Raw genomic sequence first — 27,819 nt, 5'->3', positions numbered from 1 at the left:
CCATCTTCCTGTCTTCTTAGCTGGAGACAGACAAGCCATAGCAACTGTCTTTTAAGGGAGCAGTGGAAAGGGACAGAGGACATTAATGAAAGCTGTTATTATAAGGTAATTACAGATCTTTTGACAATCATTGACAGAGTAACTCGGGTATACATGCCTAGCTCTAATAAACTAGCAAGTAAAATAAAAATATGACAGTTACACTTTAAACAATTTATATCTACAGTATGTGTAAGGCACCAAAGCTTCGTTCACATTGGCATTCTTATTTCCATTGTTCTGCCCCAATAACAAGTGCTGATGGACAGTTATGGCGTCCAAAGGACCCCACTGATTATAATGAAGTCTGTTGGGTTTCCGGCTAGCAACAAGCATTTTTGTAATGACCGGCGTCACGCAAAGGGAAGGCCCTGCCCAAGGGAGAGGGAAAGGTGGTGACCCCTGACTCACCTTGCGGCTGGCACCTGACTGCCCTGACGTCCCTAGACGGGTTCCTCACCCGTACGCCGATCACGTGCCTAAACCCTGGCTTTCCCTAAGATGAGCCCTAGGTAGTGAACGGGGCGGTGGGATCACTAGCCCGCACCACTGACACTAAGAGGGAAACGCCAAGGAGAGGACAGACAATACAGACAAACACATAATCCCAGGTGGGCGACCACAGCAGACCACAAAGGCCCAACAGGGTTCCGGAGGGTAACGTTCTGGAACAACAACCAGGGAACGCAGCAACACAGCTCCAGTGGGTCAGTATAGAAGTCCAGGCAGGAAGCTCTATATCTGGCAACCAGAGAAGTGTGAGAGGGGAATATAAGGAGGTTGGGAGTGCTGGACAAGGAACCCTGAGAAGGAGCTACGGATCCCTGAGTGAGCCAAAAAGGGTGGCAAAGCAAACCCAGAAAGCTACCATAAGGAAAAAGCCCTATCTTACATAGAGCGCGCAGCCAACCGCTGCGACTTCCTGACCCCGGGTATAACGGAGTCAGGCGTGGTTCTTGACACCCTCGTGACAATTTTGCTGGGTGAAATAGGACAGCATGTGACATAAAAAAGTACAAATTTCCCTCAAACGACACCTCTGATTTCTGCAACAGAGGTGTCATTACCCTAGGCATTATCAACCCGACCAGGCAGTGTGCCTGGTTCACTAGGGTTGATCATGCTGACAGATTCTCCTTAATGCAACAGTATATAGAAGGCAAGTACCACACATCCACATGTTATACATCCATCTGCTGCTGCTATGAGCTTTGTATACATAAGCCCAGCACCCGTCTTTCAGGACAAGCCTACTTGGCTCCGGGCCACACCAGCACCATGTCAACACCAGCTGCCATACAGTACCGCACCAGGTGTTTGTAACTAACAAAAGGCTTATTACCTGCTTGGTGTTAGTCTGTTTTCTGACGCCTCAGGAAAAGATGAACTTTTGCAGTCCTTTCACATAGCGCAGCACTGCGTGCTGTCTGTTACTGCTGTCAGGCTGTGCCTGTGGGGCTTAGGGTCCATTCACACGTCCGTATGTGTTTTGCAGATCCGCAAATTGCGGATCCTCAAAACACCGACACCGGCAATGTGCGTTCCGCATTTTGCGGACCGCACATTGCCGGCACTCTCATAGAAAATGCCTTTGCGGACAAGAATAGGACATGTTCTATTTTTTTGCGGAACGGAAGTGCGGAACCGCAAATGCGCATGCGGACAGCACATTCTGGCCCCTATTGAAAATGAATGGGTCTGCACCCGTTCTGCAAAATTGCGGAACGAATGGGGACCCATTTTGCTGGCGTGTGAATGGACCCTTAGCCTGACAGCAGGGATGCTGTTGGACTGCTGCAGGAAAAGGAAGCCAAGCCCAGCAAGGACCATCGGAGCTTTGTTGATGAGGTAGCAGTGGACTGAACAGGTGACCACTGTTTGGTTTGTTACTTTATGGCTAGGTCTACACGACGACATTTGTCACGCGACAATTTTTATAATGGCAGTCTATGGGTGTCATTCGAGATGGATTTTTCTGCGACTGTTGCGTCGCAGTCGCAGCATGTTGCAGTGCGACACCATAGACTGCCATTATAAAAATTGTCGCGCAACATTGGTGCAACAAAATGTCGTGCGACAAATGTCGTCGTGTAGACCTAGCCTTAAACATTTCCTGTGGCTGCTTTCAGTTGTATTTCTAACAACCCCCTTAAAGGGCTTCTCTGGCCTTGTTGCCAACAACCCTTTTGGTACGGACTCGTGCCCCTGAACATGAAAAAGGGAGGACTCCTCTGTCCTGCTGCTGCTCCATTCCCAGCCGCTTCCAGAAATGTGGATGTTCAAAAATGTTCATGCATTAGACCACCCAGTAATCCCCAGTAATCCACAAGTAGTTAAAGGGATTGTAGTTAAAGGGACCTGTGCCCCATAACATAAAAACTGCACTCACTGTCCTGCTGTGTTCTGCTCCTCACAGGACTAGGCAGTGGCTGGGTCCCATGACTGCTGCAGCCAGTGACTGGACTCAGTGGTCACAGTGGCCTGAATGCTATGTCACAGCAGTGATGCACTGTTCAGGCCTCTCTGTGACCACAGAGGCTTGTGACTTGCCGCAGTTATGGGACCCAGCCACTGCCTGGACCTGTGGGGAGCAGAACAGAGCAGGACAATGAGTACAGTTTTTATGTTCAGGGGCTTTAATTCCTTTAAAGAGGTTATTCAACCCCTATAATGACCCCCCCCCCCCCAATCCCTGGGCCCCTCGCATACATTACTTACCCGCGGCCTGGCACCTGTGTTGTTCCGGATCCCTGCATGGCCACCGCTTAAGGTTGCCACCTGACTGGCGTTTCACCGGTGTTTTACTCAGCCTGCCAGTGCCGGTATATTTTTTTTGTACTGGCCATGATAATGGCCGGTAATTTTATTATTGAATGGGAAAGGGGAGGAGTCCTCTGCATTGTATAAGCTTGCATGTGCCCGCTGCCCCCTTAAAACAGGATGAGTATTGCAGTGCACTTTCGGTTTTGCTCCCATTTTGCATGAGCTGAACTCAAAGATCTGAAACATTTTCTACAGACACAAAAGACCCAATCTGTCTAAATCTGTGTTAGTGAGCACTTCTCCTTTGCCGAGATAATCCATCCCACCTCACAGGTGTGGCATATCAAGGTGCTGGTTAGACAGCATGAATACTGCACAGGTGTGCCTTAGACTGCCCACAATAAAAGACCACTCTGAAATGTGCACACTTTTTCCTTTATCTACGTTTTGGATCACTTCCGCAGCCGCTGGCACACCACAACTATTTAATCTCTGTGCCGCTCACTACACTTAGAATTATAGATAGATATGGGATAGATAGATACGATAGACAGACAGACAGATAGATGATATGAGAATAGATAGATAATAGATAATACGCAGGCAGATGGTACATAGAGCAGATTGATGTGTAATATTCCTAGCAATCAGTACAACGATGAACTACAATAACCAGAGCCATGTCTCCTCCTGATGTATGGAGAGAGGATTAGATGGAGAGCTGGTGTCCTCCTCCTCTCCTGCTGGTCTTCGGGGAGGAGATCCGGCCTCCCCTCCCCCCCCTGATTACACTGCAGCAGTGGCGGAGGATTAGGTGCTGGCAGTCCGTGCATTGCTGCTGCTGCTGCTGCCGGTGAATGGCTGCGCCCCGCTGCTGCCTCCTCCATCCGTCTGTGCTGGTCCCATAGGGAGCCCCTGATCCCTCCTCCTCCTCCACCAGAGCTGTCAGTGTCCTCTGCTCGCCATGGGGGAGATCCCTCATCTGGTCAAGATCGCGGTCTCCCTTAAGATCCAGCCCAATGACGGTCCGGTGTATTTTAAGGTGGACGGACAGAGATTCGGGCAGAACCGGACGATCAAATTATTGACGGGAGCCAAATACAAGATCGAGGTGGTCCTGAAACCGGGGGCGGTGAGAGCCAAGTAAGTGCCGGGGGTCTGGGGGGTGCAGCCTGGGAAGGGTTAATCCCCCTGTCTTCTCCTTCCTTCCTCTTGCTCCGAGCTGTCATCAGCAGAAATCCCAGGAGCACACAAACAGCGGCCTGAGGCCTGGGGCCATGTCTGCAAGGCTGTCATCCTTCTGCAGGACTGATCAGTGTGCAGATGAGGACCATGTATGGTGAGGCCAGAAGATCTGTCAGTCTGTACGTGATATGGGGCAATCAGCGCCAGCGAGCCATCAGATTTGGCTTATGGTTCCTCAGAGTGGATCAGGACGCAAAAAATACCAACTATGGTCCCAAGTATTGCTGTGATGATGGCGGTGAGCCCCTGAATCCAGGCGTGTCCGTAGGCCTTACGTGGAAGTGAGATCCGGGTGAAAGACATGATACTTTACATTATAGCTTTGTTAGGCCCTGTGCACGCGACAATGTCCGGATTTCAGTCCACAAATCACAGATCAAGCGCACATACAACAGGTCTGCCAGTGTCATGGGTACAAATCTGCTGACAGGTGCCCTTTAAAGGGGTTTTCTGGGAATAGGAAGTTTCTACTTACCTGCTGCGCGCTGCTCTAAGCCCCCGCTGTGTCCGTGTTCCAGACCCCGCGGTGTTTACATCCGGCGCTGTATGGTCACATGCTCCGCTGCAGCGGACATGGCCACAAGCGAGATATCAGCCAGTCATTAGATAAAAAGTCATTATTGCTGGAAACCCCCTTTAATATGCTGTAGATCGAGAGCTGCGGCTCGGATTTCCTTCATCGGGGCAAATATTCCGTTTGCTGCCCTCGCCTAGTATCCGCATTCCCTCTCTAGGGCAGAGTGGCTTGTTGATACCCCCTGGCACTCAGCATGCCGGCTGCACACCCTACTGAAAGGTTTTTGGGGGTCACACATGTTTTGGGATTTTCAGATTAACTATCAGGAAATGGAGATTTATGGCAGAGCATATGGTGATTGTATGGAGGAGAGCGGGAAGGAACACAACCAGGTCACCCAGCGTGGGACAGATGATGATGCAGCAGTCTGGAATGGCTCTTCGTTTCATCGCTATTAATTATATTATGTAACATTAATAATTCCGGTAGACTCTGCGGATACATTGTTTTTTGTATTAACTTTACAGGGTCAGTGAAGTGGTAATGGCAGTGGTGCTGCTTCCGGATCAGTGACTATTTCCCGATGATATTGCTGGAAGGACTTGCGTGCTCTTTCTAGGAAAATATTAATTATTCTTTGTTCATAGTCATGCATTAATTCTCAGCATTAAAGGGGTTGGCCAATATATATATATATATATATATATATACACTGAGCAAAAATATAAAGGCAACACTTTCCATTTTTTCTCCCATTTTGCATGAGCTGAACTCAAAGATCTGAAACCTTTTCTACAGACACAAAAGACCCATTACTCTCAAATATTATTCACAAATCTGTCTAAGGGCTCGTTCACACGAACGTTTTTTGCGTTTCGTATACAGGCCATTTTTTTAGTTCCGTATACGGTCCGTATACAGAACGTATACAGAACCATTCATTTCAATGGTTCCGCCAAAAAAACGGAATGTACTCCGTATGCATTCTGTTTCGGTATTTCCGTTTTTCCGTTCCGTTGAAAGATAGAACATGTCCTATTATTGCACACAAATCACGTTCCGTGGCTCCATTCAAATCAATGGGTTCCGCAAAAAAAATTAAACACATACGGAATGTACTCCGTATGTCTTCCGTATCCGCTCCGTTTTTGCGGAACCATCTATTGAAAATTTTATGCCCAGCCCAATTTTTTCTATGTAATTACTGTATACTGTATATGCCATACGGCAGGGGTGGCCAACCTTACATACACGAAGAGCCCAAAAAAACAACATATGACTACCAGGAGCCACAAGCTATACAATTACACACGAGTCACCGTATTTTTCGCCCTACAAGATGCACCTAGGTTTTCACAAAGAAAAATAAGATAAAATTAATATTTTTCATCCGATCTGAGGTCTGCTAAATTATTTTTTCTTTTTCATTAGCAGAGAAAAAAAATAATAATTTTTTTTCAGCAGACCTCAGATCAGACTCCTAAATCAGATCCCCAATCCTAATCTAAACTACAATAAGATCCCCAAACCTCATCAGAACTCCAAATCAGACCCCCAATGCTCGGATCAGGCAACACAAATCAGACTCCCCGTGTCAGACCCTCAGTGCTCAGATCTCCCCCCATGATCAGACCTGACCAACCCATGCTCAAACAAGACCCCCATAATCAGATCTGCCCCCTCATGCTCCGATCATCCCACTCATGCTCAGATCAGACCCCCATTGTTCAGATCAGGACCCCCCCCCATGCTCAGATCAGACCCCCATTGTCCAGATCAGGACCCCCCCCCCCCCCCCCATGCTCAGATAAGAACCTCCCATGCTAAGATCAGACCCACATGCTCAGTTCTATAATTAAAAAAATATATCTTCCCTCCTGATCAGGCACTGGGCTCCTGCTACTCTGCAGGTCTGACACGCTCTCTACTGTGACCTGATGAGCACAACGTCGGGTCATAGTGCATGTCTCCACGTACTACGTTCTCACACTGTGTGCATCAGGACGTAGTGGAGAGTGAGCTGGAGCTGCAAAGTAGTAACAGTGCCCGATCAGGAAAAGAGATCTGAGCCTGGGGGGGGCCTGACTGCTTCCTGGCTCCACAGCTAGAGCCGCACTTGAAGAAGCAAAGAGCCGCATGTGGCTCAAGAGCCACAGGTTGGCCATCCCTGCCATACGGAAAAACAGAACGGAACCGTGACGAGATCCTGAGGCCCATTGTTGTGCCATTCATCCACGACTATCACCTCATGTTGCAGCATGATAATGCACGGCCCCATATTGCAAGGATCTGTACACAATTCCTGGAAGCTGAAAACATCCCAGTTCTTGCATGGCCAGCATTCTCACCGGACATGTCACCCATTGAGCATGTTTGGGATGCTCTGGATCGGCGTATACGACAGCGTGTTCCAGTTCCTGACAATATTCTGTAACTTCGCACAGCTATTGAAGAGTGGACCAACATTCCACAGGCCGCAATCGCCAACCTGATCAACTCCATGCGACGGAGATGTGTTGCGCTGCATGAAGCAAATGGTTGCCACACCAGATACTGATTGGTTTTTTGACCCCCCCCCCACACACACACTAAGGCAAAACTGTGCACATTTCAGAGTGGCCTTTTATTGTGTGCAGTCTAAGGCACACCTGTGCAGTATTCATGCGGTCTAACCAGCACCTTGATATGCCACACCTGTGAGGTGGGATGGATTATCTCGGCAAAGAAGTGCTCACAAACAGATTTATTAGACAGATTGGTGAACAATATTTGAGAGTAATGGGCCTTTTGTGTATGTAGAAAATGTTTCAGATCTTTGAGTTCAGCTCATGCAAAATGGGAACAAAACCGAAACTGTTGCCTTTATATTTTTGTTCGGTGTATAATCACTGGCAGCACATTCATGTAACCTGATTAATATATATTGAGGCATTTCACATTCCAGAGGAGGGCTTTTTACCCTGAATACCAGATTTTATATGAATGAGGGTCTGGGTATTTAAGAAAGGATTTTTTTTTTTTTTATTCATACATCAGTTTCATAATCCAGTTGCCAAATTTTCACATCAAAATCAATTAAAGAAAAATGACCGGACGTTTCGGTCTTTATAGACTTTCCTAAGCGGTCAGATTTTATCTCCAAATAATCAGTACATAGGACATGTCGTCATTGTCAACCAGTATGAAAACTCAAGAAAGAAAACAAGGACTCATTTTTTATTTTTCTTTCAGGGTTATCCCCTTTTCCTTCCTTTTTCTCCCAAAGGACTATATGATGCCATAATCATGTCTATTATAGCTTACTACTACCTTCAATCATGTCTATTATAGTTTATAACCACCTTCAATCATGTAAATTACCTTCAATCATGTGTATCTGGTGTACCACCTGATACTGATCACTATGCCTTCTTGTGTACTATAGATAGCTAGTTTGTTTATTTCATTTAAATTTTCGTCTGTCCTTTTTTCCTTTTTTTTTTCTTTCTTGAGTTTGCATACTGGTTGACAATGACGACATGTCCTATGTACCGGTTATTTGCAGATAAAATCTGACCGCTGAGGAAGGTCCATAGAGACCGAAACGTCTGGTCATTTTTCATTAATTGATTTTTGATGTGAAAATTGGGCAACTGGATTATGAAACAGATGTATGAATAAAAAAATCTTTTCTTAAATGCAAAACTGAATAGGTCTGAGTGCCTCAATCTCTAAACCTGGCTATTTTAGCCCTTGTTGGCAGCAGAAAACCCTCAGAGTGCGGTTCTCCATTTCTCCACTATTGAGGCTCTGTGTAGACCCAGCTGTCACCAGGCTGAGGACCTAATGGGTTGTGAAGTCTAGTATTGATTGTGTGCAATAGCTGGGAACTATATACTGATAATGATACAGGCAGGATTATTATGAAGCAGTTTAGGCATGTTGTGCATTTTGGCTGGACAACCAGGGACCACAAACCCTAGAAAAGGACCGCCAACCCAACACCTTGCCTCTTTGACACAAATCCTATATTCCTCAGTAAAGTCTGCAGTGGACATACATACATACGTTTGGTCGGACTGGAGCACATTTTCCCATGTAATCATTGATTAACCAGTTTTATGACATCTCTTTCAGGACTATCAATTTAGGAGGATTGGTCATTCCCCTAGAAGAGAAATCTAGAGATCCTCAGACGGTTTGTTACACAGCCTTCTATGATACGGAGGGAGTAACCCACACCAAAAGCGGGGAAAGGCAACCACTCCAAGTCATGATCCAGGTATTTTACCAGTCATTTAAAACTTTTTATGTGGTCAAATAGAAAATTCATAGGTTTTTTTCACAGTTGTTTTGTCTCCCATTCCCTACTGTCCAGCCAGGTTGATCATAAAAGAATGATAGCTATGGGTTTGGCCCACCATTACTGAGGACACGAGGGTTAGAGAACTGTTGAGGCTTGGCTTAGCCACTATTCATCTAAATCGACGAGCCGTTGAAATACCTAAATGTGAGTGTTTGACTGTTTCAGCAGCCCTTTTAATTTGTCTGTAGAGCAGCTGAACAATCATGGCCAAATCATTGGCTGGAGAGAGGGGATTTGAGATCCCTTGTTCTCAGTGATTGGATGGTCATAAATTTAAAAGAAAATGAAATTGTAGCTGAACAACCGGTAACTCGTTAGTCAGAGGTGAATGTTGGTTCTTTTCAGCTCTACAGCAATGGAACATCAGAACTTCTTCTTCTCTCCGGTGGAAGATGGGGTGGTACCTAATGAAATTTTACATATTATTTAGATATTTCATTATCCATAGTCTTGGTTGTAGAGTATGAAGTGGAAAATAAGCACCGGCCAGTGATTTTAATAGATATAGATGTTGGGGGTAAATTATTTCTCAACGTGTGGTGCACAATTCTCCTTGTGTCTTGTTATGTATCGGAGGCATAACTGGACGCTCATGGGCCCCATTACAAAATCTGAAACAGAGCTGCTGCTATGTGGCTCGCTCAGGCATCAGGGGCGGTATATGACTACTACCCCTGCACCTCCCTTACCCTTTTTTTATTTGTAATATATATATTTTATGTTCCTTTTGAACTTGAGGGACTTTGCCATAAACTTACATCCTCACATTCTTATATTTCTCTTTATAATTTCTGTTTGCATTCACACCCATACCATGGTTACATGCATGCTGACGCGGTGCCCACATGTACTCTAGTGTACTAATATACAGACAGCATTTCTATATATACCTGCATAGATGTTTGGCTGACCTTAAAAGGGTAAAGTGATAGCTCTCTACTACATACAAAACATTTGAAAATCACGATGCTTTCCAGAATCCAGAAGATTCAATAGAACACGCAAACCCCTTTGACACTGGTTAGAGATTTGTTACTGGAAATCTGACGCAACATCCTAAGTAACCGGCCATCGATCTGATGGGTTGTTTGCTTAAAATATTGAGCAGTATCAAAGGGGTCAGAGTAGGGCTGCAGCTAACGATTATTTGGATAATTGATTAGTTGTCGATAATTTCATCGATTAATCAGGAAAAACATCAAATTGACAAAAAAGGGGTTTATATGATTTTACTTGAAAAATTTGGTACAAAGGCCATATTAAAACAATTTTAGGAGTTACATAATTATCAAAATTACATTAATTTTTAAAAATACAATAGGAAAAGGGGGGCTAATTTTTGTTGAGGGAGGGGATTATTTACATTTAATAAAACTAGTCTTTGTACCCTGGTATGTACACTCCTACTAATCACATGGGGGTATGTGCAGACTGGGAAGAGCATTGCATCATAGTGTCTGTACTACAGACGCTAGGGTACAATGCTTTGCACATACCCCCATGTGTATAGGCCTGGGACACTGTGGCAATGCGGCAGTAACAGTGGCAGCATGAGCCCTGAGCAGGGCACATTATACAGCGGGAAACTGGCCTACTGACGGCAGGTGGGCTTAGCATGGTATGGGTGAGGTCCTCCAGGGCAGGCTGAGGCTCCATAAACTCGTCAGGTGGTGGTGGGGGAGGAGGAGAGCAGCAGCGCCTGTGTTCTAACAAAAATCCTTACTCGTGAAAATACCTTACCCCTCGTGACTTCCGGGGGTGTGCGCCTCAGCGCAAGCGCACTACCACGGCACGGGTAAGGTAAAATTACAGGGAGCGCTGACTTACGGACACATCCCGTGCGCCCTCAGGGGTAAGGAGATCTGACTGTCTTTTCTCCTTATCCTCACACTACGCACACGCAGATTGTGAAATCTCCTTACCCTCACAAGGGTTAGGGTTATGCCCCCCTATATTCTGCACCTCAGATGGCTGATAGTGCTGGGAGCAAAAGGAGATTTCCCAATCCGCGCGTTTGCAGTGTGAGGGTAAGGAGAAAAGATTGTCAGATCTCCTTACGCCTGAGTCAGCGCTCCCTGTAATTTGACCTTACCCGTGCCGCGGTAGTACGCTTGCGCTGAGGCAAACACCCCCGGAAGTCACGAGGGGTAAGGTATTTTCACGAAGTAAGAATTTTTGTTAGAACACCTGATTGGTGAGCGGAGGGTCAGAGGAGGGTGGGACTAAAAGTCAGGGGTCAGGGACTTAAAGGGAATCTGTCACCTAGTTTTACCCTATAGAGCTGCGGACATGCACAGATAGATCTCCGCAATATACCTGTCCCATAGCTCTGTGTGGTTTTATTTAGTTAAAAAAAACTATTTTATAGATATGTAAATTAGCCAAGTAAGGTGCCCAAGGCGTGGTTACTTACGGTTAAGGAGCCAGCCACACCCCCTGTGAAGGAGCCCAGCACCGCCTGCATCCAGGAATCTCCTCCTTGCTCCTCCTTGGGCACTTTACTTGGCCAATTTACATACGGTATCTATAAAATCATTTTTTAAAGTAAATAAAACCACACAGAGCTATGGGACAGGTATATTGCGGAGATCTATCCCTGCATGTCTGCAGCTCTATAGGGTAAAACTAGGTGACAGATTCCCTTTAACTGCGGCGGTGTGGGAGCGTGCGGGATTTACGGGACCCGCAGGCATTTCGCCTGACCGCCCGCATAGCAACAAATCGGCCGATTATTCGATAACGGGATTCGTCGACAACAAATTCCGTTATCGAATATTATCGATAACGTTGATTAATCGTTGAAGCCCTAGGTCAGAGTGCCCTATGTACTCCTTTCAGTTTTTAAATTCGCGGTCTGATTGATGGTCTGAGATCACAGACTTCATCAATGTGATCTGTGAGATATCAGACCAATGGACAAGTGTGACTCTGTTCCTAGAGAAAGAGACCTCTTCATGGGCAAACCCTTTAATGCTGGCTATACACATAAGGTAAAAGTCAGCCCAATTTGCCTGATTTTATGTGTTTGGGGGTCTCCAGATTCTGTCCTGACAGCAGATTTTGGGGGAAAAACGGACTATACATTGCATGGTGCCCCCTTGTTCACTTTGAAGGCCCCATTCTAAACATAGGTGCAGGTCCCAGAGGTGGGACCCACACCCATTGGTGGCATATTCTAGCGATATGCCACCAAAGTGTGAAATAGGCCTACCTCTTTAGAAACTTCATTCACCCTTTAATGGTTGTTAAGGGTTAACGGTAAAAGGGGTATTTCCATCTGGGACATATAGAGCTAAATTGTTGGGACATGCCGATTTCTGATAAATGCAGATCCTATCTCAAGTACACAGCGTGCTGACTATTCATGCAGGGACCCCGATCTCAAGATAGGAGTAGGTGCCAGAAGGGGGACCCTCACCTATCAGAAATATATGGCATATCCTATCAATAGCCCCTAAATTTCCCATAGGAGAATACATCTTTAAGATCAGTTTACATGAAGTGGATGGGTAAGGCCTCTTTCACACGGGTGAGATTTCCGATCGGGTGCAATGCGTGAGGTGAACGCATTGCACCAGCACTGAATCCGGACCCATTCATTTCTATGAGGCTGTGCACATGAGCGGTGATTTTCACGCATCACTTGTGTGTTGCGTGAAAATCGCAGCATGCTCTATTTTGTGCGTTTTTTCACGCAACGCAGGCCCCATAGAAGTGAATGGGGCTGCGTGAAAATTGCAAGCATCCGCAAGCAAGTGCGGATGTGGTTGCTAGGTGACGATTGTGATGGGACCCAATCTTTATTATTTTCCCTTATAACATGGTTATAAGGGAAAATAATAGCATTCTGAATACAGAATGCTTAGTAAAATGTGGATTGAAGGATTAAAAATAAAAACTAATTAACTAACCTCCTCCTCTTGATCGCGTAGTTGCCAATCTCTTCTTACTTCTTTAATCATAAGCTGCCGGCTAAAGGACCTGTGGTGACGTCACATCACATGGTCCAATCACATTGTCCACCACCGTGGTGTCGGACCATGTGATGAGCTCAGTGACGTCACCACAGGTCCTTTGACAGGTCCTGAAGAAAGAACAAGAGACCGGCAGCTACGCAATCAGTTGGAGGAGGTGAGTTAATTTATTTTTTATTTTTTAGCCCTCAATTGACCTTCTACTAAGCATTCTGTATTAAAGAATGCTATTATTTTCCCTTATAACCACGTTATAAGGGGAAATAATAAAATTTACAGAATACTGAACCCAAACCCGAACTTCTGTGAAGAAGTCCGGGTTCGGGTCTGGGTATCAAACATGCTGATTTTTCTCACGCGTGTGCAAATGGCATTAAAACGCTTTGCACTTGCGGGGGAAAATCGTGCATGTTCCCGCAACGCCCGTGTGGAACCAGCCTTAGTGTTATAAAGTTATAAAAAGCAGGGATTTGGCTGAGGAAACAAAATGTAAAGATTTGTACATGATGTGCCCTACAAATGTCATGTTGGTGATAAAACTGAGATTTCTAGGCAGCATTTCTTAAGCATTCTCCATGCCCTGGTAACTACCAGGGTATAACTAGAAGTGGCAGCTTTCCAGGGAGCCCCATTATAAGAAAGCCTTCGAGTGAGATCTAGAGAGTTGGAGAAGGAAGACCAAAAGAGATTGCGAAGGGAAAGACGGCAAAAAGTGATGAAGCTTGCAAAGGTCCACAGAAGGAGAATGACACCAAGGGACAAAATAAAATATGTCACAGAAAATCTAACCTTTGTGCACATGGTTAATCATCCTAAGCTGTGTTCATCCAGGGCCCTGTTCTAAGTTTTGTTATATGAATGAAATGTTCAACAGAAGCTACTGCTCCATCTATAGTGGATGGAGTTGGTTACTGTAGCGCTGCTCCCATTCCCTGTCAGACTCCAACCTGAGAATAGACTATCAGTCCAACTGGACTGGAAACCTCATAATTGTTAGGAAACTGTACCGTTTATATATATATATATATATATATATATATATATATATATATATATATATATTTTAAAGGGGTTATGCAGGATTAGAAAAACATGGCTACTTTCTTCCAAAAACAGCACCACCCCTATCCACAGGTTGTGGGCGGTATTGAAGCTCTGCCTCTTTGACTCCAATGGAGCTGACAGACATAGGGGCACATGTCAGACATAGGGGCACATCATTAAGACTGGTGTTTTAGACGGCGGTCTTAAAAAAAGCCCCATAGCTGGCGGAGGATCCGTCGAAATTATGAAGAGGTGCAAGCCTGTCCATCGCCAGTTCTAAATGTAAGACAGCTTCCGAGTTGTCTTACATTTGGACCATTTGCTACGTCTAAAACAGGCGTAGAAAATGGCCACGGACACAATTTTAGACCTGATGTGAGCGGGGAGAAGTTGCAGATACCAGAGCAACTGTTAGTTAGCCATCTGCGCCTGCAAGACGCCTAATATAGGCGTATTTCAGTATAATAAATGACCCCCATAACCCATGGAGAGGGGTGCTTCTGTTTTTGCAATAAAGTAGCCAAGGCCCTCTTCCATGGATCGATGATGGGGCAATTATCTGGAAGGAGCGATAATTGCCCTGTGTAAATGTGCCATCAATCACCTGATAAACGAGGAAACATTCATTGTGTGAAAGGATCGTTGATGTTGACTCCAAAGTCATTGTTTCTGGGCAGCAGATGTCCCTTGTAAACCGCAATTTACTGCCCAGAAACAATGATTCTCTTTGGGGATGTGCGATTGCAGCAGCCATTGCTGGTCCCCATACAGTGGAGATGATTGCTAAACACAGCTCTCACCTCCTCTGATGAACAGGCAATTGCTCGAGTCTGCCTTGGTGTACTTTATCCTTAAACCTAACACTTTTGTTTAGAAAATCTACTCCAGTTTTCCTACTCGACCCTTCTACTTGAGTGAGATTGCGCCTGGTAAAAAAAAGTCACACTGATAAATCTGATGTAACCATAGTAGGCAGGAATACACAGACAGTGAGTCCTAACTGGAACCCCACCCACTTTCCCTGCCTGCTTGCAGTGCAAGCCCTAGGCGGCAAGTCTTCAACTGGTCGATGTTCCCTACTCTGCTAAAGTACAAGACATACACACACGCAGACAGAACAACACTGAGACCGGTACGTAATGAAATGAGTTGTAACCAAATGGACAATACAGTACCAAATCTCAAGATGGGATAGTCAAATAGCCAAGCCGAAGTCAGAACCAGACGAGAAACACAGTACCTAAACAGAGAGTGGTCAGAGGCAAGCCGAGGTCAAATATAGAAGCAATCCAAATGCACACAGATCTGGAACCAGGAGCACAGCTAGGGAGTCAATGACTATTGCTGGCACTGGTATAAGGGCAGGAAGGGGTTCAAATAGCACCGACTCCCAGGATCAGAACCTGATAGGTCCATGACTCGGTGCTCCATTAGTCAGAAACACTAGTACACAGTAATAAATCAGCTGAGCAATCATCCCACTGCTAATCTCCTCCAGCACACCATACACGCCCTCTGCAGGGAGAAACAGAGCATTGCATCCTGTTACTAATGACTGTCGCGTCAACAGGGGCATGACTTAGCAGCGTGTCTCTCCCGGCGCAATCAAAGATGGAGGTCTCGGCGCTGGAGCCCGGACAGATAAGTTTATGACATTTGCTATGAAACTCATTAACATATCTAACAATGCCCACTCTCCCACCTATATTTGAAAACTAGAGTGAGTGGTGTAAAAATGCAAAAAGTTGCAAAAAGTTTTTGCAAGGGAATTCAAATAGTCGCAAAAGCCCCATTGAAGCCAGAATTCTGCGGTGAAGGCATGATGAATCCGAATGTAAGTCCGAATATCAATTTTCTCAGGAGATAAGATTAGTTCCAATTGTTATGGTGTCCAAAGCTATTCTTCAAGTCTCTCTACTACATTTCCTTTCCATGAATTTTAGCAGATGCCAGATAAGGATTAGTTATTTTTTAGTAAATAGAATATTTGGCAAAATTCTGAATGTTTTTGTGATTTGGATCTATCCCAAAGTCAGCTCCACGCTTCTAATAACACAGTGACATGAAGGAGTCTGTGTTCATCCTGAAATGCTTCAGTAATATCTTTCTAACACTAAAAGAAGCCAAACCTGTTCACAGTTATGTAACAGTAGAAGACACCTTCCACCTAAGCTCTGTTTGGGCCTTATCATTTGTCAGCTCTTCTAAAACATCTCCATTGTGCAACTTGTTGGCGAAACAGCCAGGAAAATCACTTCATATGTCACTTGCCTCATTTCCCATAATACATCTGCCATCCCTGGTATAAAAAGGCTCAAGGTAGAGTAAATCTGGATGACAGCATAGATTGTATCGATACCAAGAAGAGAAGGAGCTGAGGTCCATGTTGGTGTCCCTGTTCTTCTTTCACAGTTAGGAGAATGATGATGCGGTAGAGACTCGCTCTGCCAACGTGTCTGCAAGAAAAGTACAGAGAACTTGAAATTCCCACCAACAAGAGACATTACTTGTGTGGGTCAGATTCAAAAATGCAGAACCTGTTCCTTTCCCCTGCCATTTATAGAAAAGGTTCATTAGGACCCTTGTGGGTATGTCCACGTAATGTGCTGTGGATTTGAAATGCCAACATAAATTTATATGTGGGGCATTTACTTAAAGGATAACTGTCACACTTAGACCCTAATTTCATATATATAGTTACTAATAACATGATATTCCAGTCTGCATAAAACTGCAATTTCACTATTCAGTAAAGATGGCCGCCACTGCCCTCACCCTGAGGCTAATCCCGCCTGCCCTCACAAGCCAGTAACAATAGCCCCCCAAAAGTGTCAGTAACCAGAGCCCTCCCCCCTAAAGGGTTAATCTCCTGCAGCACAAAGGGGTACTCTTACCACATGTTGCTTTCATTTAATACACTGAGCAGACGGCAGATCTCCCTTCCCTGGTCTGCGCTGCTTCAACTCTGCATTCTCTAGCTCTGCTGAGTGAGGGATGGTCTGCCAAGCGCAGGGACAGGGAGAAGTGCACACAGCCCAGGCACTGTTATCAGCTGCTGGGGAGGACCTGGCTTTAATAATTTACTTACAGTCCCTGGCTGTCTGTAATGTGAGCTGCACGCTGCGTGCTTCTGCGTCCTCCGTCCTTCAACACATAGACGGACCATGCCTAGCAACCTGATTTTAAGCAGAGGTAAAAGTAGGCAGTACAGGGAACAAAAATGTGGAATTAAGGGGTGATTAAATACACAGTGAAAAGTTTAAATAGGGTCATCAAGGTGATATTAATCACCACAATCCAATACTAAAAAGATATATGACAGTTATACTTTAATATTTACTATAAGAAGGTTATTCTGGTTTATTACCATTAGAGAATAGTCATATGACTTTCCTTTACCTGGGGCAAAGATTGAGTTTGATGCCTTAACTTTGTATGTAAACAGCCCCGAGCAAAGCATAGTTGGCTCTGGTGCTCCAGCCCTCCAACCTCCACTAAGGACCTTGCGTTAGAGCTCTGACTCTGTATATGTGGTTTGAAAACTAAATGCTGAGTCCTGAAAATAATAAAATGTGAAAAAAAATAGCAAAATACACATAGGTTTGGCCATGATCACATAAGTGCTGTTCCTAGCCTCCATTCACTGTAATGGAGAAGGACTATGCATTTTCTGCAACCTCTGTCCAGAACAGGTATGGAGCACCCCAAAATGTGTAAATCACAGTTGGCCTCTGGATAAAAACCTATATATATATATATATATATATATATATAATGTATCAAAGGGATAAGGCAGCACTCCAGGTAAAGTGAAAAAAGGTGGATCTTTATTCCCTCTGCAACGTCTCGATGCGGTCTTTCTCAAGCATATCACACAGTGTCATACAAGGGTATATATACCCACAATCCATAGCAGGAGATTTAGAGTGACAATCAATCAATATACAACATGATTAATTCATAAAACGTATATAGAACATAATAAAGTGTTTTGTGCATAATAAAGTGAATCTAACTAATACAATTACATGCTGATTCATATATCACAATACATTCACAGTATATACAGCCTCTCTACTGCGATTAAACTGTTAATTCACAACTCATCCATGTATTTGAAATCACCTGTGTATCATATATAGTGCAATCATATCAATAAAAGTTAAAAACAACTCACACCGAAGCACCTGTGCAGGGGCGCCAAGATCCGCGTCCTTACTGTCAAACCGCGCATGCCCAAGAGGTCAACCGCGTCACAGTACGCGACTCCATTAGGACCGAAGCCAGAGGCCGTCACCAAGGAAACGTGACGTCAGAGACACGCGACCCGGGAGGCGGCTCCATGACCAGACCAGAGGCGTCGCCGGGAAACACCCATGATGCAAGGGCCGTGTCACCAGGTCAGACACGCCTACAATAGTGGCGTCGCTGCCATAGCAACAACCGGCCCAGCAACATGCTCAGTGTCTCCACAGGATCCAGCGGAAGACATAGGGCAAGCGCATGTTGCTGGGCCGGTTGTTGCTATGGCAGCGACGCCACTATTGTAGGCGTGTCTGACCTGGTGACACGGCCCTTGCATCATGGGTGTTTCCCGGCGACGCCTCTGGTCTGGTCATGGAGCCGCCTCCCGGGTCGCGTGTCTCTGACGTCACGTTTCCTTGGTGACGGCCTCTGGCTTCGGTCCTAATGGAGTCGCGTACTGTGACGCGGTTGACCTCTTGGGCATGCGCGGTTTGACAGTGAGGACGCGGATCTTGGCGCCCCTGCACAGGTGCTTCGGTGTGAGTTGTTTTTAACTTTTATTGATATGATTGCACTATATATGATACACAGGTGATTTCAAATACATGGATGAGTTGTGAATTAACAGTTTAATCGCAGTAGAGAGGCTGTATATACTGTGAATGTATTGTGATATATGAATCAGCATGTAATTGTATTAGTTAGATTCACTTTATTATGCACAAAACACTTTATTATGTTCTATATACGTTTTATGAATTAATCATGTTGTATATTGATTGATTGTCACTCTAAATCTCCTGCTATGGATTGTGGGTATATATACCCTTGTATGACACTGTGTGATATGCTTGAGAAAGACCGCATCGAGACGGTTGAAACGTTGCAGAGGGAATAAAGTGCTGCCTTATCCTTTTGATACTTATCTACATATAGCCGCCTGAGCCCACGGCTGTGAGGACGTGCACCAATTTTTTGTCTTGTGCTGCTGAGACCCGCATTTTGTTTCTATATATATATATATATATATATATATATATATATATATATATATATATATATTATATATAGTTCAAGAAAAAATGGCGGCACTGGTGTTTTCAATATGTTCGCAAAAGGTAGGGTGCACGTCCCTGGGGGAATAGGCTTCTTACCCCAATTAGTAAATCCGGAAGAATGAGCGGCACTCCAATGGTAGAAAAAACAAGTGAACCTTTATTCACCCAGGTGCAACGTTTCGGCTCTGCTCTTGAGCCTTTTTCAAGCTTTGAAAAAGGCTCAAGAGCAGAGCCGAAACGTTGCACCTGGGTGAATAAAGGTTCACTTGTTTTTTCTACCATTGGAGTGCCGCTCATTCTTCCGGATTTATATATATATATATATATATATATATATATATATATAATATAAAATTTATATTTTACCACAATTGATTTACCAGAATGAGAAATGCTTGGCTGATAATTGTTAACCCTTAGGAGACTGGAGTTTTATAAAAAAAAAATGTTTTTTCATTTTTCTTCCCTATCTTCCTTGAACCATAAAGTTTTTATTTTTCCTTTCACATAGCTGTATGAAGGCTTATTTTTTGCGGGACAAGTTGTACTTTCTAATGCTACCATTTATTTTGGCATACAATGTAGTGGGAAGTGGGAAAAAAATTACAAATGGGTTGGAATTGAAAAAAAAAAAAATCCTCCACCGTTTTACTTTTTTTCCCCCCACAGTGTTCCGTAAAAACTGTAAAAATTAAATACAAAATTTGATATATATATATATATATATTTTTTTTTACATCACCATATTCTGACCCCCATAACTTTTTATAGTTATATCTCCTGAGCTGTGTGGGAGCTCATTTTTTGCGGGACAATTTGTAGTTTTTATAGATACTATTTTAGAGTGTGTGTGACTTTGTGATCACATTTTATTACATTTTTTGGGTAAGAGAAGCAATGAAAAAATGCCAAATTTGGCTATTTTTACCCTTTTTTTACGTTACGCCGTTCGCCATATTGGAAAAATATTTCTATATTTTCATAGTACGGGCGTTTTTGGTCGTGGTGATACCCATGATGTTTATATTTTTTATTATTTATGTATTTATTGAAACTTTTTTTTATGATTTTGAAGCTCGTATTTGAGTCTACAAAAATCAAATTTTCTTTTAAATTCTGAACAATCATGGATTTTTTACATCCATTAATTGTTCAGAATTGCTCATTTCTTATGTGGTCTGCCACCTGTGAAACCCAACGCATTAGAATCAATTACCGGCATCCTCATTGCGCAAGGTGTCTAACATCCATCAGCTCCATGATGTCGTCATGGAGGAGTGGAATTCCAGTGGCAACCTGTGAGGCGCTAGTGAACTCCATGCCCAAGAAAGTTAAGGCAGTGCTGGAAAATAATGGCGGCCACACAAAATATTGACTCTTTGGGCACAGTTTGGATATTTTCACTTAGGTGTAGTCACTTTTCTTGCCAACAGTTTGGACATTATTGGCTGTGTGTACACTGTCATACAAGCTGTATACTGACTACTTTACATTGTATCTAAGTGTCAGATCTTCAGTGTTGTTCCATGAAAAGATAAAATAAGATATTTACAAAAACGTGATGGGTGTACTAACTTTCGTGAAATGTGGTAATAAAATCAACTCAGTTTGATGAGATTTTGGCTATAATGAGTGTTTAGGAGCTGTCAGGAGCTCAACATGAGTAAAATGTAGTGATTAAAAATTGCAAATTGAAATATAGGGAATTTTAACAGAATTGACATTTATAGATAAAGTGCTATTTACATGTATACTTCCCTTTACAATGGAAACTGTCCTAGTAAACCAGAATATGTGAAGCTTCTAGAAGTTCTCATTTAGCGTGCATGTTCACAGCCTCCAGACACATACGAAGCAGCTCGCTGCAAAGGTTCTCGCCATCTGGGAGTTTTTCTCTTAGCTTAATTAGCAGTGAGGGATTTGTTAGCGTCCGTATGCCATGTGTGAAAATCTTGGATAAAAAATGATGTGCTGAAAAGATGTGCGCAATTTTGTGTCATTTTTACAGTGGATATTTTAATGGTTTATTCTATGCCCAAAAACCAACGACATCACGTCCTATAAGAATGCATCGTTACATAGGTGGGATTTAATAGGATGTGTAGATCACACAGGGGTTAGGTTCCTGACAATTTGTTTCTCATCAGCACCCACCACTGTTAGAAACTACTGAAGGCAGCGACATGAGTTGAAAAGATTACGGTAAATCACAAATGCGTTGAATTGTGTGACAACATGTGATAGTAGTTGCGTACTAATCTGGGATTGGGTATTATGTGACCATTTCCTCACCTTTGAATCATTTATTTTAATAATGCATTGTGTTTATTTTGGGCTGTTGGCTAAAAAATGTAGCCAATTGGTCTTTGTTAAAAAAATGTTCAGCTGTTGTCCTCTGCAGTCTGCACCATTTCACATATACTCCAGGCCGCTCTTTCTCCTTCACAGTCAATCTGATACAAATTCAGCTTAAAGGGACACTACCATCACTACCACTTGAATGGGGTTGAGCTGCTCCTAGGCCATGTGAACGAAGAACGTGACGTCACTGTCCTAGGAAAAGCTGAGAGAAGGCCGCGGCGCCCACAGGAACTTCGCTGCCTTCTGAAACAGCTGATTGGCGGGGGTCCCAAGTGTGGGACCCCCACCAATCCAGAGGATGGGTCATCCGTAAAATAATCTCTGAAAACCCCTTTAAAGAAGGAGAATAATTCCCAGGCGTATTACAGCACAATGCAGAACTTAAGAACACCTTCCTTGTACGACGTCATTCTTCTGATAAGATGTTATAGAATAGGAGGAATTATAGAGGAGTACATGGAAAGTCTGAGATAATCGTTACTGTTCATCGCAACGTTCAAATTAATGGCCAGTAATCAAAAGACTGCAAATTACAGTTATTTTCTTAGCTGTAATTACGGTCGTGGAATATTGAGTTTCCATGATGGCGTTGTAGGGTTGTGTTATTTCTTTTACCTGATACCATGAAACGTGAGCGGCGTCCTGACCGAATAGCTGAGGGAGATCACCATGTGGTACCTACCCTGAATACGTGTTTCTTTCAGTAATGGCTTACAGTGCTAAAACCTACTGTATATTCCCGCGTATAAGACTACTTTTTAACACATGAAAATCTTCTCAAAAGTCGGGGGTCGTCTTATACGCCGGGTATGGCGGGCGCTGCAGTGCCGGGACGCCCAAATTATCAACAGAGAGAGCCCGGGCTATTGCCTTGTATCCCCAGCAGCTGAGAGCTGCGATGTAACCCACGGCATATGCCCCCCCTGCGCTGTACCTTGTATACCGCCCCCTGCTCTGTACCTTGTATGCTCCTTGTACCGCCATCCTCCTGGCCGCTCGCATCTCGCTCCTACGCATGTGCGAGATTTCATGCGGCGAGCGTGGATACACGGGATCCTCACGGCCGCTCGCATCTCGCTACTGCGCATGTGCGAGATCTCCGTGCGGCGTATCTAAGTGCGGCGCAGATGTGCATATGTGAATGTGAATATGAAGAATACCATAACAAAAACATGTTCAGGGTATAGGTGGCACATGTTTAGGGTCTGGGAGGCAGGGAGGGAGGACAAGGAAGGTGGTGGGATGCAGGGATGGTGGTGATACCATGGGATGGCGGTGGTACCTAGGGATGGTGGTGGGATGCAGGGATGGCAGTGGTATCTAGGGATGGTGGTGGGATGCAGGGATGGCAGTGGAATCTAGGGATGGTGGTGGGATGCAGGGATGGCAGTGGTACCTAGGGATGGTGGTGGGATGCAGGGATGGCAGTGGTATCTAGGGATGGTGGTGGGATGCAGGGATGGCAGTGGAATCTAGGGATGGTGGTGGGATGCAGGGATGGCAGTGGTATCTAGGGATGGTGGTGGGATGCAGGGATGGCAGTGGTACCCAGGGATGGTGGTGGGATTTAGGGATGGCAGAGGTACCCAGGGATGGTGGTGGGATGCAGTAATGTACTGCTGTGTGTTGAAAAAGGGGTAGTCTTATACGGCGAGTATATCCCAAACTCTATATTTTCTGTGTAAAAGTTGGGGGTCGTCTTATACGCCCAGTCGTCTTATACGCCGGCATATACGGTATGTATACGGGGCTATTGCCAATTAAAGTGAAGAGGGCGCGGAAGTTGCAGAGAGAGCAGAGCCTCTAGGTGTAATGGCAACGCCCCCGTTGCTCCTAGAGGCTCATCTACACATATTAAAACATCTCAGCAATGCGGACACATATGAACATGGGACCAACACAGGTGTCTTCAGCTGCCAAGTGCACATGTAACAGGTCAGCCAGTGTCATAGGTACAAAACTGCTGACAGATGCCCTTTTAAGCACAACCTCTTCGGGACTAAATTCACACATGCGGCACAGCAATCTGGAAGGCTGCTCAAGTAGAGAACAGCCTGACGGAGTTTTCTCGGCCCGGCATAGCGGATAGTGCCATGTGCCCCCCAGATCGCATCGACTATAATGAGGACCAGTGGGGATCTGGCCGCTCCCTGACATAATTACTGGGATTTGGCCACCAAAAATTGTAACGGTTTTTATCCGTGCAAATAATTAATGAAACAGACAGAGATAGAACATGCTGGGATTTGCTGTGCACCGACCAGTGGTCCATGTGGAAAATTGCCGATGTGAATGTACCTATTCAGTTCAGTGGGTCAGTACTCAGGCCGGGTACTGTCTGTTCTAAATTCGGGCAATGCCCAAAGGGATTCATCGCCAGTATGAACGCGCCCTAAGTCGGTGCTCATCCACCTGCAGCTTACCTGCTTTATATGTGAAGTTGAACCAGAGATAAACTGTACTATCCATGAGTAGGGATGAGTGAACTTATGTTAACAAGTTCGGCGCACAAAGTACTGGTTATCTAAGAATTCCGTTATGACACTGTCCAGGAGCTTCCGTTTGCTGACTATGCGGACTTCCATTGTACTTTGGCACCGTTCTTTGCTTATGTTTGGCAGTGATCAGTGCCACGTGCCGCTGTGCTGATCACGCTCCTTGCTTCAGTTCAAAACTGTGTACTTTGGACATGGTTACGAAAGGGAATTTCACTTTGAAAATCTATACCTGAACTATGTAAAATCTGCCGCATGTTCTATAGGTTGTCATGCAGTGGACCACGAGGCAGCGCTTTTAAGTTCCGTCTGTGATGTAGCCCCCCACACAGGACTACAGCACGCAGCCCCCATTACATTGGGCAAGGCATTTATACAGCGCATCCCTTCTGATGTACAACAGTAGCAGTAAGCTCCCTCTAGTGGTCACTGCAGGTAACAGCACATTACAATCTTAACAGGGTATTAAAGGGTTTCTACCATCAGATTTTGCCCATATGTAGCTGACTGAGCGATGTGCTAGTGTCAGCAGTACATAACAGTCTTCTTTGTTCACTTCTGTCTGCGGCCGTTCACCTAAAAAATGTACTTTTATCCATATGCTAATGAGCCTCTAGGTGCTATGTGGGTGTCGATTCAACACCTAGAGGCTCCGTCTACTGACCATTTTCGCCGCCGATGTCGTTCTTCTAGCCCACCCCGCTCCTCTTGATTGCCGTCCGATTTGCCTGTATCTGTCTAAATCCTGCGCCTGCACCGTGCGCTTCTGTATTCGGCGCAGTGAGTGAATGCCGCGCTCCTGGTGCCGGCTTCCTCACAGGCGGAAAAAATCGGATGACGTCCATATGGCATCCGTTTTTTTTTTGCATATCCATTGTAATGATGCCTATCCTTGTCCGCAAAACGGACAAGAATAGGACATGCACTATTTTTTTGCGGGGCTACAGAGCGGACATACAGATGCGGATAGCACACAGTGTGCTGTCCGCATTTTTTGCGGACCCATTGAAATGAATGGGTCCTCATCCTTTCCGCAAAAAAAAAAGTGAACGAACACGGAAACAAAATACGTTTGTGTGCATGTAGCCTAAAAAACATCACAGTTCTAAACACCTACAATACTTGTTAGGCCTCATGCACATGGTCGTTGTTTGGGTCCGTATCCGAGCAGCCGTTTTTGCTGCTCGGATGCGGACCTATTAACTTCAATGGGGCCGCAAAAGATGCGGACAGCACTCCGTGTGCTGTCCGCATCCGTTGCTCCGTTTCGTGGCCCCGCAAAAAAAAATAGAACATGTCCTCTTCTTGTCCGTTTTGCGGACAAGAATAGGCATTTCTTCAATAAGCCGCCCGTTCCGCAAATTGCGGAAGGCACATGGGCGGCTTCTGTATTTTTGCGGATCCGCAGTTTGCATGAGGCCTTATGCTCAGAACCCGAGGAATCTTCTTTTACATGTCTGCTAAAGTATCAAAAGTAAAGTTCAAATGGAACAATAAAGCTTTCGCTCTCCTTATCTATAATTGCTACAACTGTTTGTTTCCTCCATCACTCATATTGATCTGCCTTACTTTACTGGTCTCATCTACCTAATTATTCCTATGGACTTTGGTGTGTACATATGTGAATCTTCAGATACTGTCTTAAAAGGCGCCTGATGAAGAGGCTTAAAGGGGTATTCCCATCACAGACAATAGGGGCATATAGCTAGGATATGCCCTCATTGTCTCATAGGTGCGGATCCCACCTATGGGACCCGCACCTTCACCGAGAACGGAGCGCGGAAGGTGGCGGAGGGCGCACTGCGCAGTCGCCCTCCGTTGATTTCTATGGGGCTGCCGAAAATAGCCGAGCGCTATTTCTGTCGGCCCCTTAGAAATTAATGGGAACGGTGGCCACGCAAACCCGGTGCGCTCCCATTTATGGGGAGAGCGCTTGGCAGTGGTCGGACCCCGGGAAACCCGAGATCCTCTAGCCACCACTCTCCCGCTCCATTCTCTAGAGATATGCCCCCATTGTCTGTGATGGGAAAACCCCTTCAAGTAGTCTCAAAAGCTTGCAGTTGTGTCATTATCTTTTCAGTTGGCCATTAAAAGGTATCAACTGCTGAGGAATCTCAAATTTTATTGTTTTCTTATCTTCAGCACAAGAATAGTAAAATGATTTATTATTATTGTTTAACACTTTTCTTAAATTTAACCCTTATTCGGTTGTGCCCCTTTCACATTACCAGTTATCATCAGATCAGATACAATGTCAGATAATTGTTTAGTCTCCATGTTACCTAAACAAATTGGATATTACTGTGCATATATCATGTGAGATCTCCTGATAAAAGCTCTTCTGTTTCTTCTTCTGCCCTGTTCACAGTTTGAAGACATCGGAAGCTTTGAGACCGTGTGGCAAGTGAAGTTTTACAACTACCATAAAAGAGATCATTGCCAATGGGGCAACAGCTTCAGCAGTATTGAATATGAGTGCAAGCCTAATGAGACCCGCAGCCTAATGTGGATCAACAAAGAGATGTTCCACTGAAGCCACCAAAGCTGGACAATCTTCTGATGAGGACCTAACTTGACCAGCACAATGAGCCACAAAGCAGAGTATAGATAACATATCATGAGCCTAAAAAATAAAATCCTTGATGAATAATGTTTACTTGAGATAAACCAAACCCCTACATCAGTGATGGTGACTGTAAGAGGAAAATCACTTGCCAGTTTACCATGGACCGCTAATATCATTGAGACACTATATGCTTATGGCTGGGGCTACACAGCAACATGACAGTATCTGGGAGTCACAGTAAAACTTGTGACATCAGTGTTCTCCTTCAGGGCAAACTAGTTGTGAGCTATCAAACGATCTGACCTCAAATTGTGGACAACCTCATATTGCCATGTAGCCCAAGTCTGCTTCTTAATGTTCACGTAATATCATTGGTTCAGGCTGAACCGATCAGGTGAAGTCTCGTGAATATCAGCCAGCTACAAACTGGCCACCCCAGCTGTGTGTATGAAGTAGGTACATGTTTAGGATATCACTAGTATACGCCCACACTTCCGGATTATTAGAGGCCACATCCTGTACCCCAGTGTTTCCCAACCAGCGTAAGGAACAACAGCACTATGAGTCCCATCTACAAGGAACTGCAACACAATCACATTCACTTCAGTGGAGCTGTGTTGCAAGATCCTGGGTGGACAGGATCATCTCTAACCAGGGAAAAAACCCAAAGTACTTTGGTCCCTTTGTCCTTCAAATTTGGCAGAGGTTGGACCACACTGGTCTAAATGTTATGTTATATCCTAGTGCTATATCATTGCTCTGTGTGATGGGAATACCCCTTAACTTAAAGAACATTTATGTTAAATTGCTAAAAACATACAACCAGTAGATATATCACCTACTAAAGTCTTTTATTTGTCCTCTTTATGTTCTGCCACCAGCCAGCAATCGTAATTCACCTCTGTGCGGGAACCATATATTTAACGTCAAGAATGGGATTGGATACTGTCAGAAAAGGAACTTATTCCCCACTTTGCCCTGTGAGCATCTAATTCCATTCTTTGCACAAAATATACATTGTTACGCTGAGCCATATTATAGCTTTCTGAATGCAACCTAAAGTTTAAAGGGGTTGTCCGGGTTCAGAGCTGAACCCGGACATACCCATATTTTTACCCAGGCAGCCACCCTAATGTTAGCATCGGAGCATCTCATACTCTGTTGTGC

At 44.6% G+C, this 27,819-nt stretch overlaps 1 protein-coding gene across 1 annotated transcript; it reads left to right on the top strand.

The window, feature by feature from the left end:
- Positions 1–3,259: 3,259 nt before the first annotated feature.
- LOC122935045 (CB1 cannabinoid receptor-interacting protein 1-like) lies at positions 3,260–27,819 on the top strand. The gene is made up of 3 exons (XM_044290767.1): positions 3,260–3,945; positions 8,681–8,825; positions 26,455–27,819. The coding sequence occupies exons 1-3, from the start codon at positions 3,767–3,769 to the stop codon at positions 26,617–26,619; spliced, it is 489 nt and encodes a 162-aa protein (XP_044146702.1). The 5' UTR covers positions 3,260–3,766; the 3' UTR covers positions 26,620–27,819.

Source organism: Bufo gargarizans, chromosome 4 (genome assembly GCF_014858855.1).
Source record: "Bufo gargarizans isolate SCDJY-AF-19 chromosome 4, ASM1485885v1, whole genome shotgun sequence".
In the NCBI taxonomy this organism is placed as follows: Eukaryota; Metazoa; Chordata; class Amphibia; order Anura; family Bufonidae; genus Bufo; species Bufo gargarizans.
Note: the sequence above shows the minus strand (reverse complement) of the source record. Positions and strands in the feature narration are given on the sequence as shown.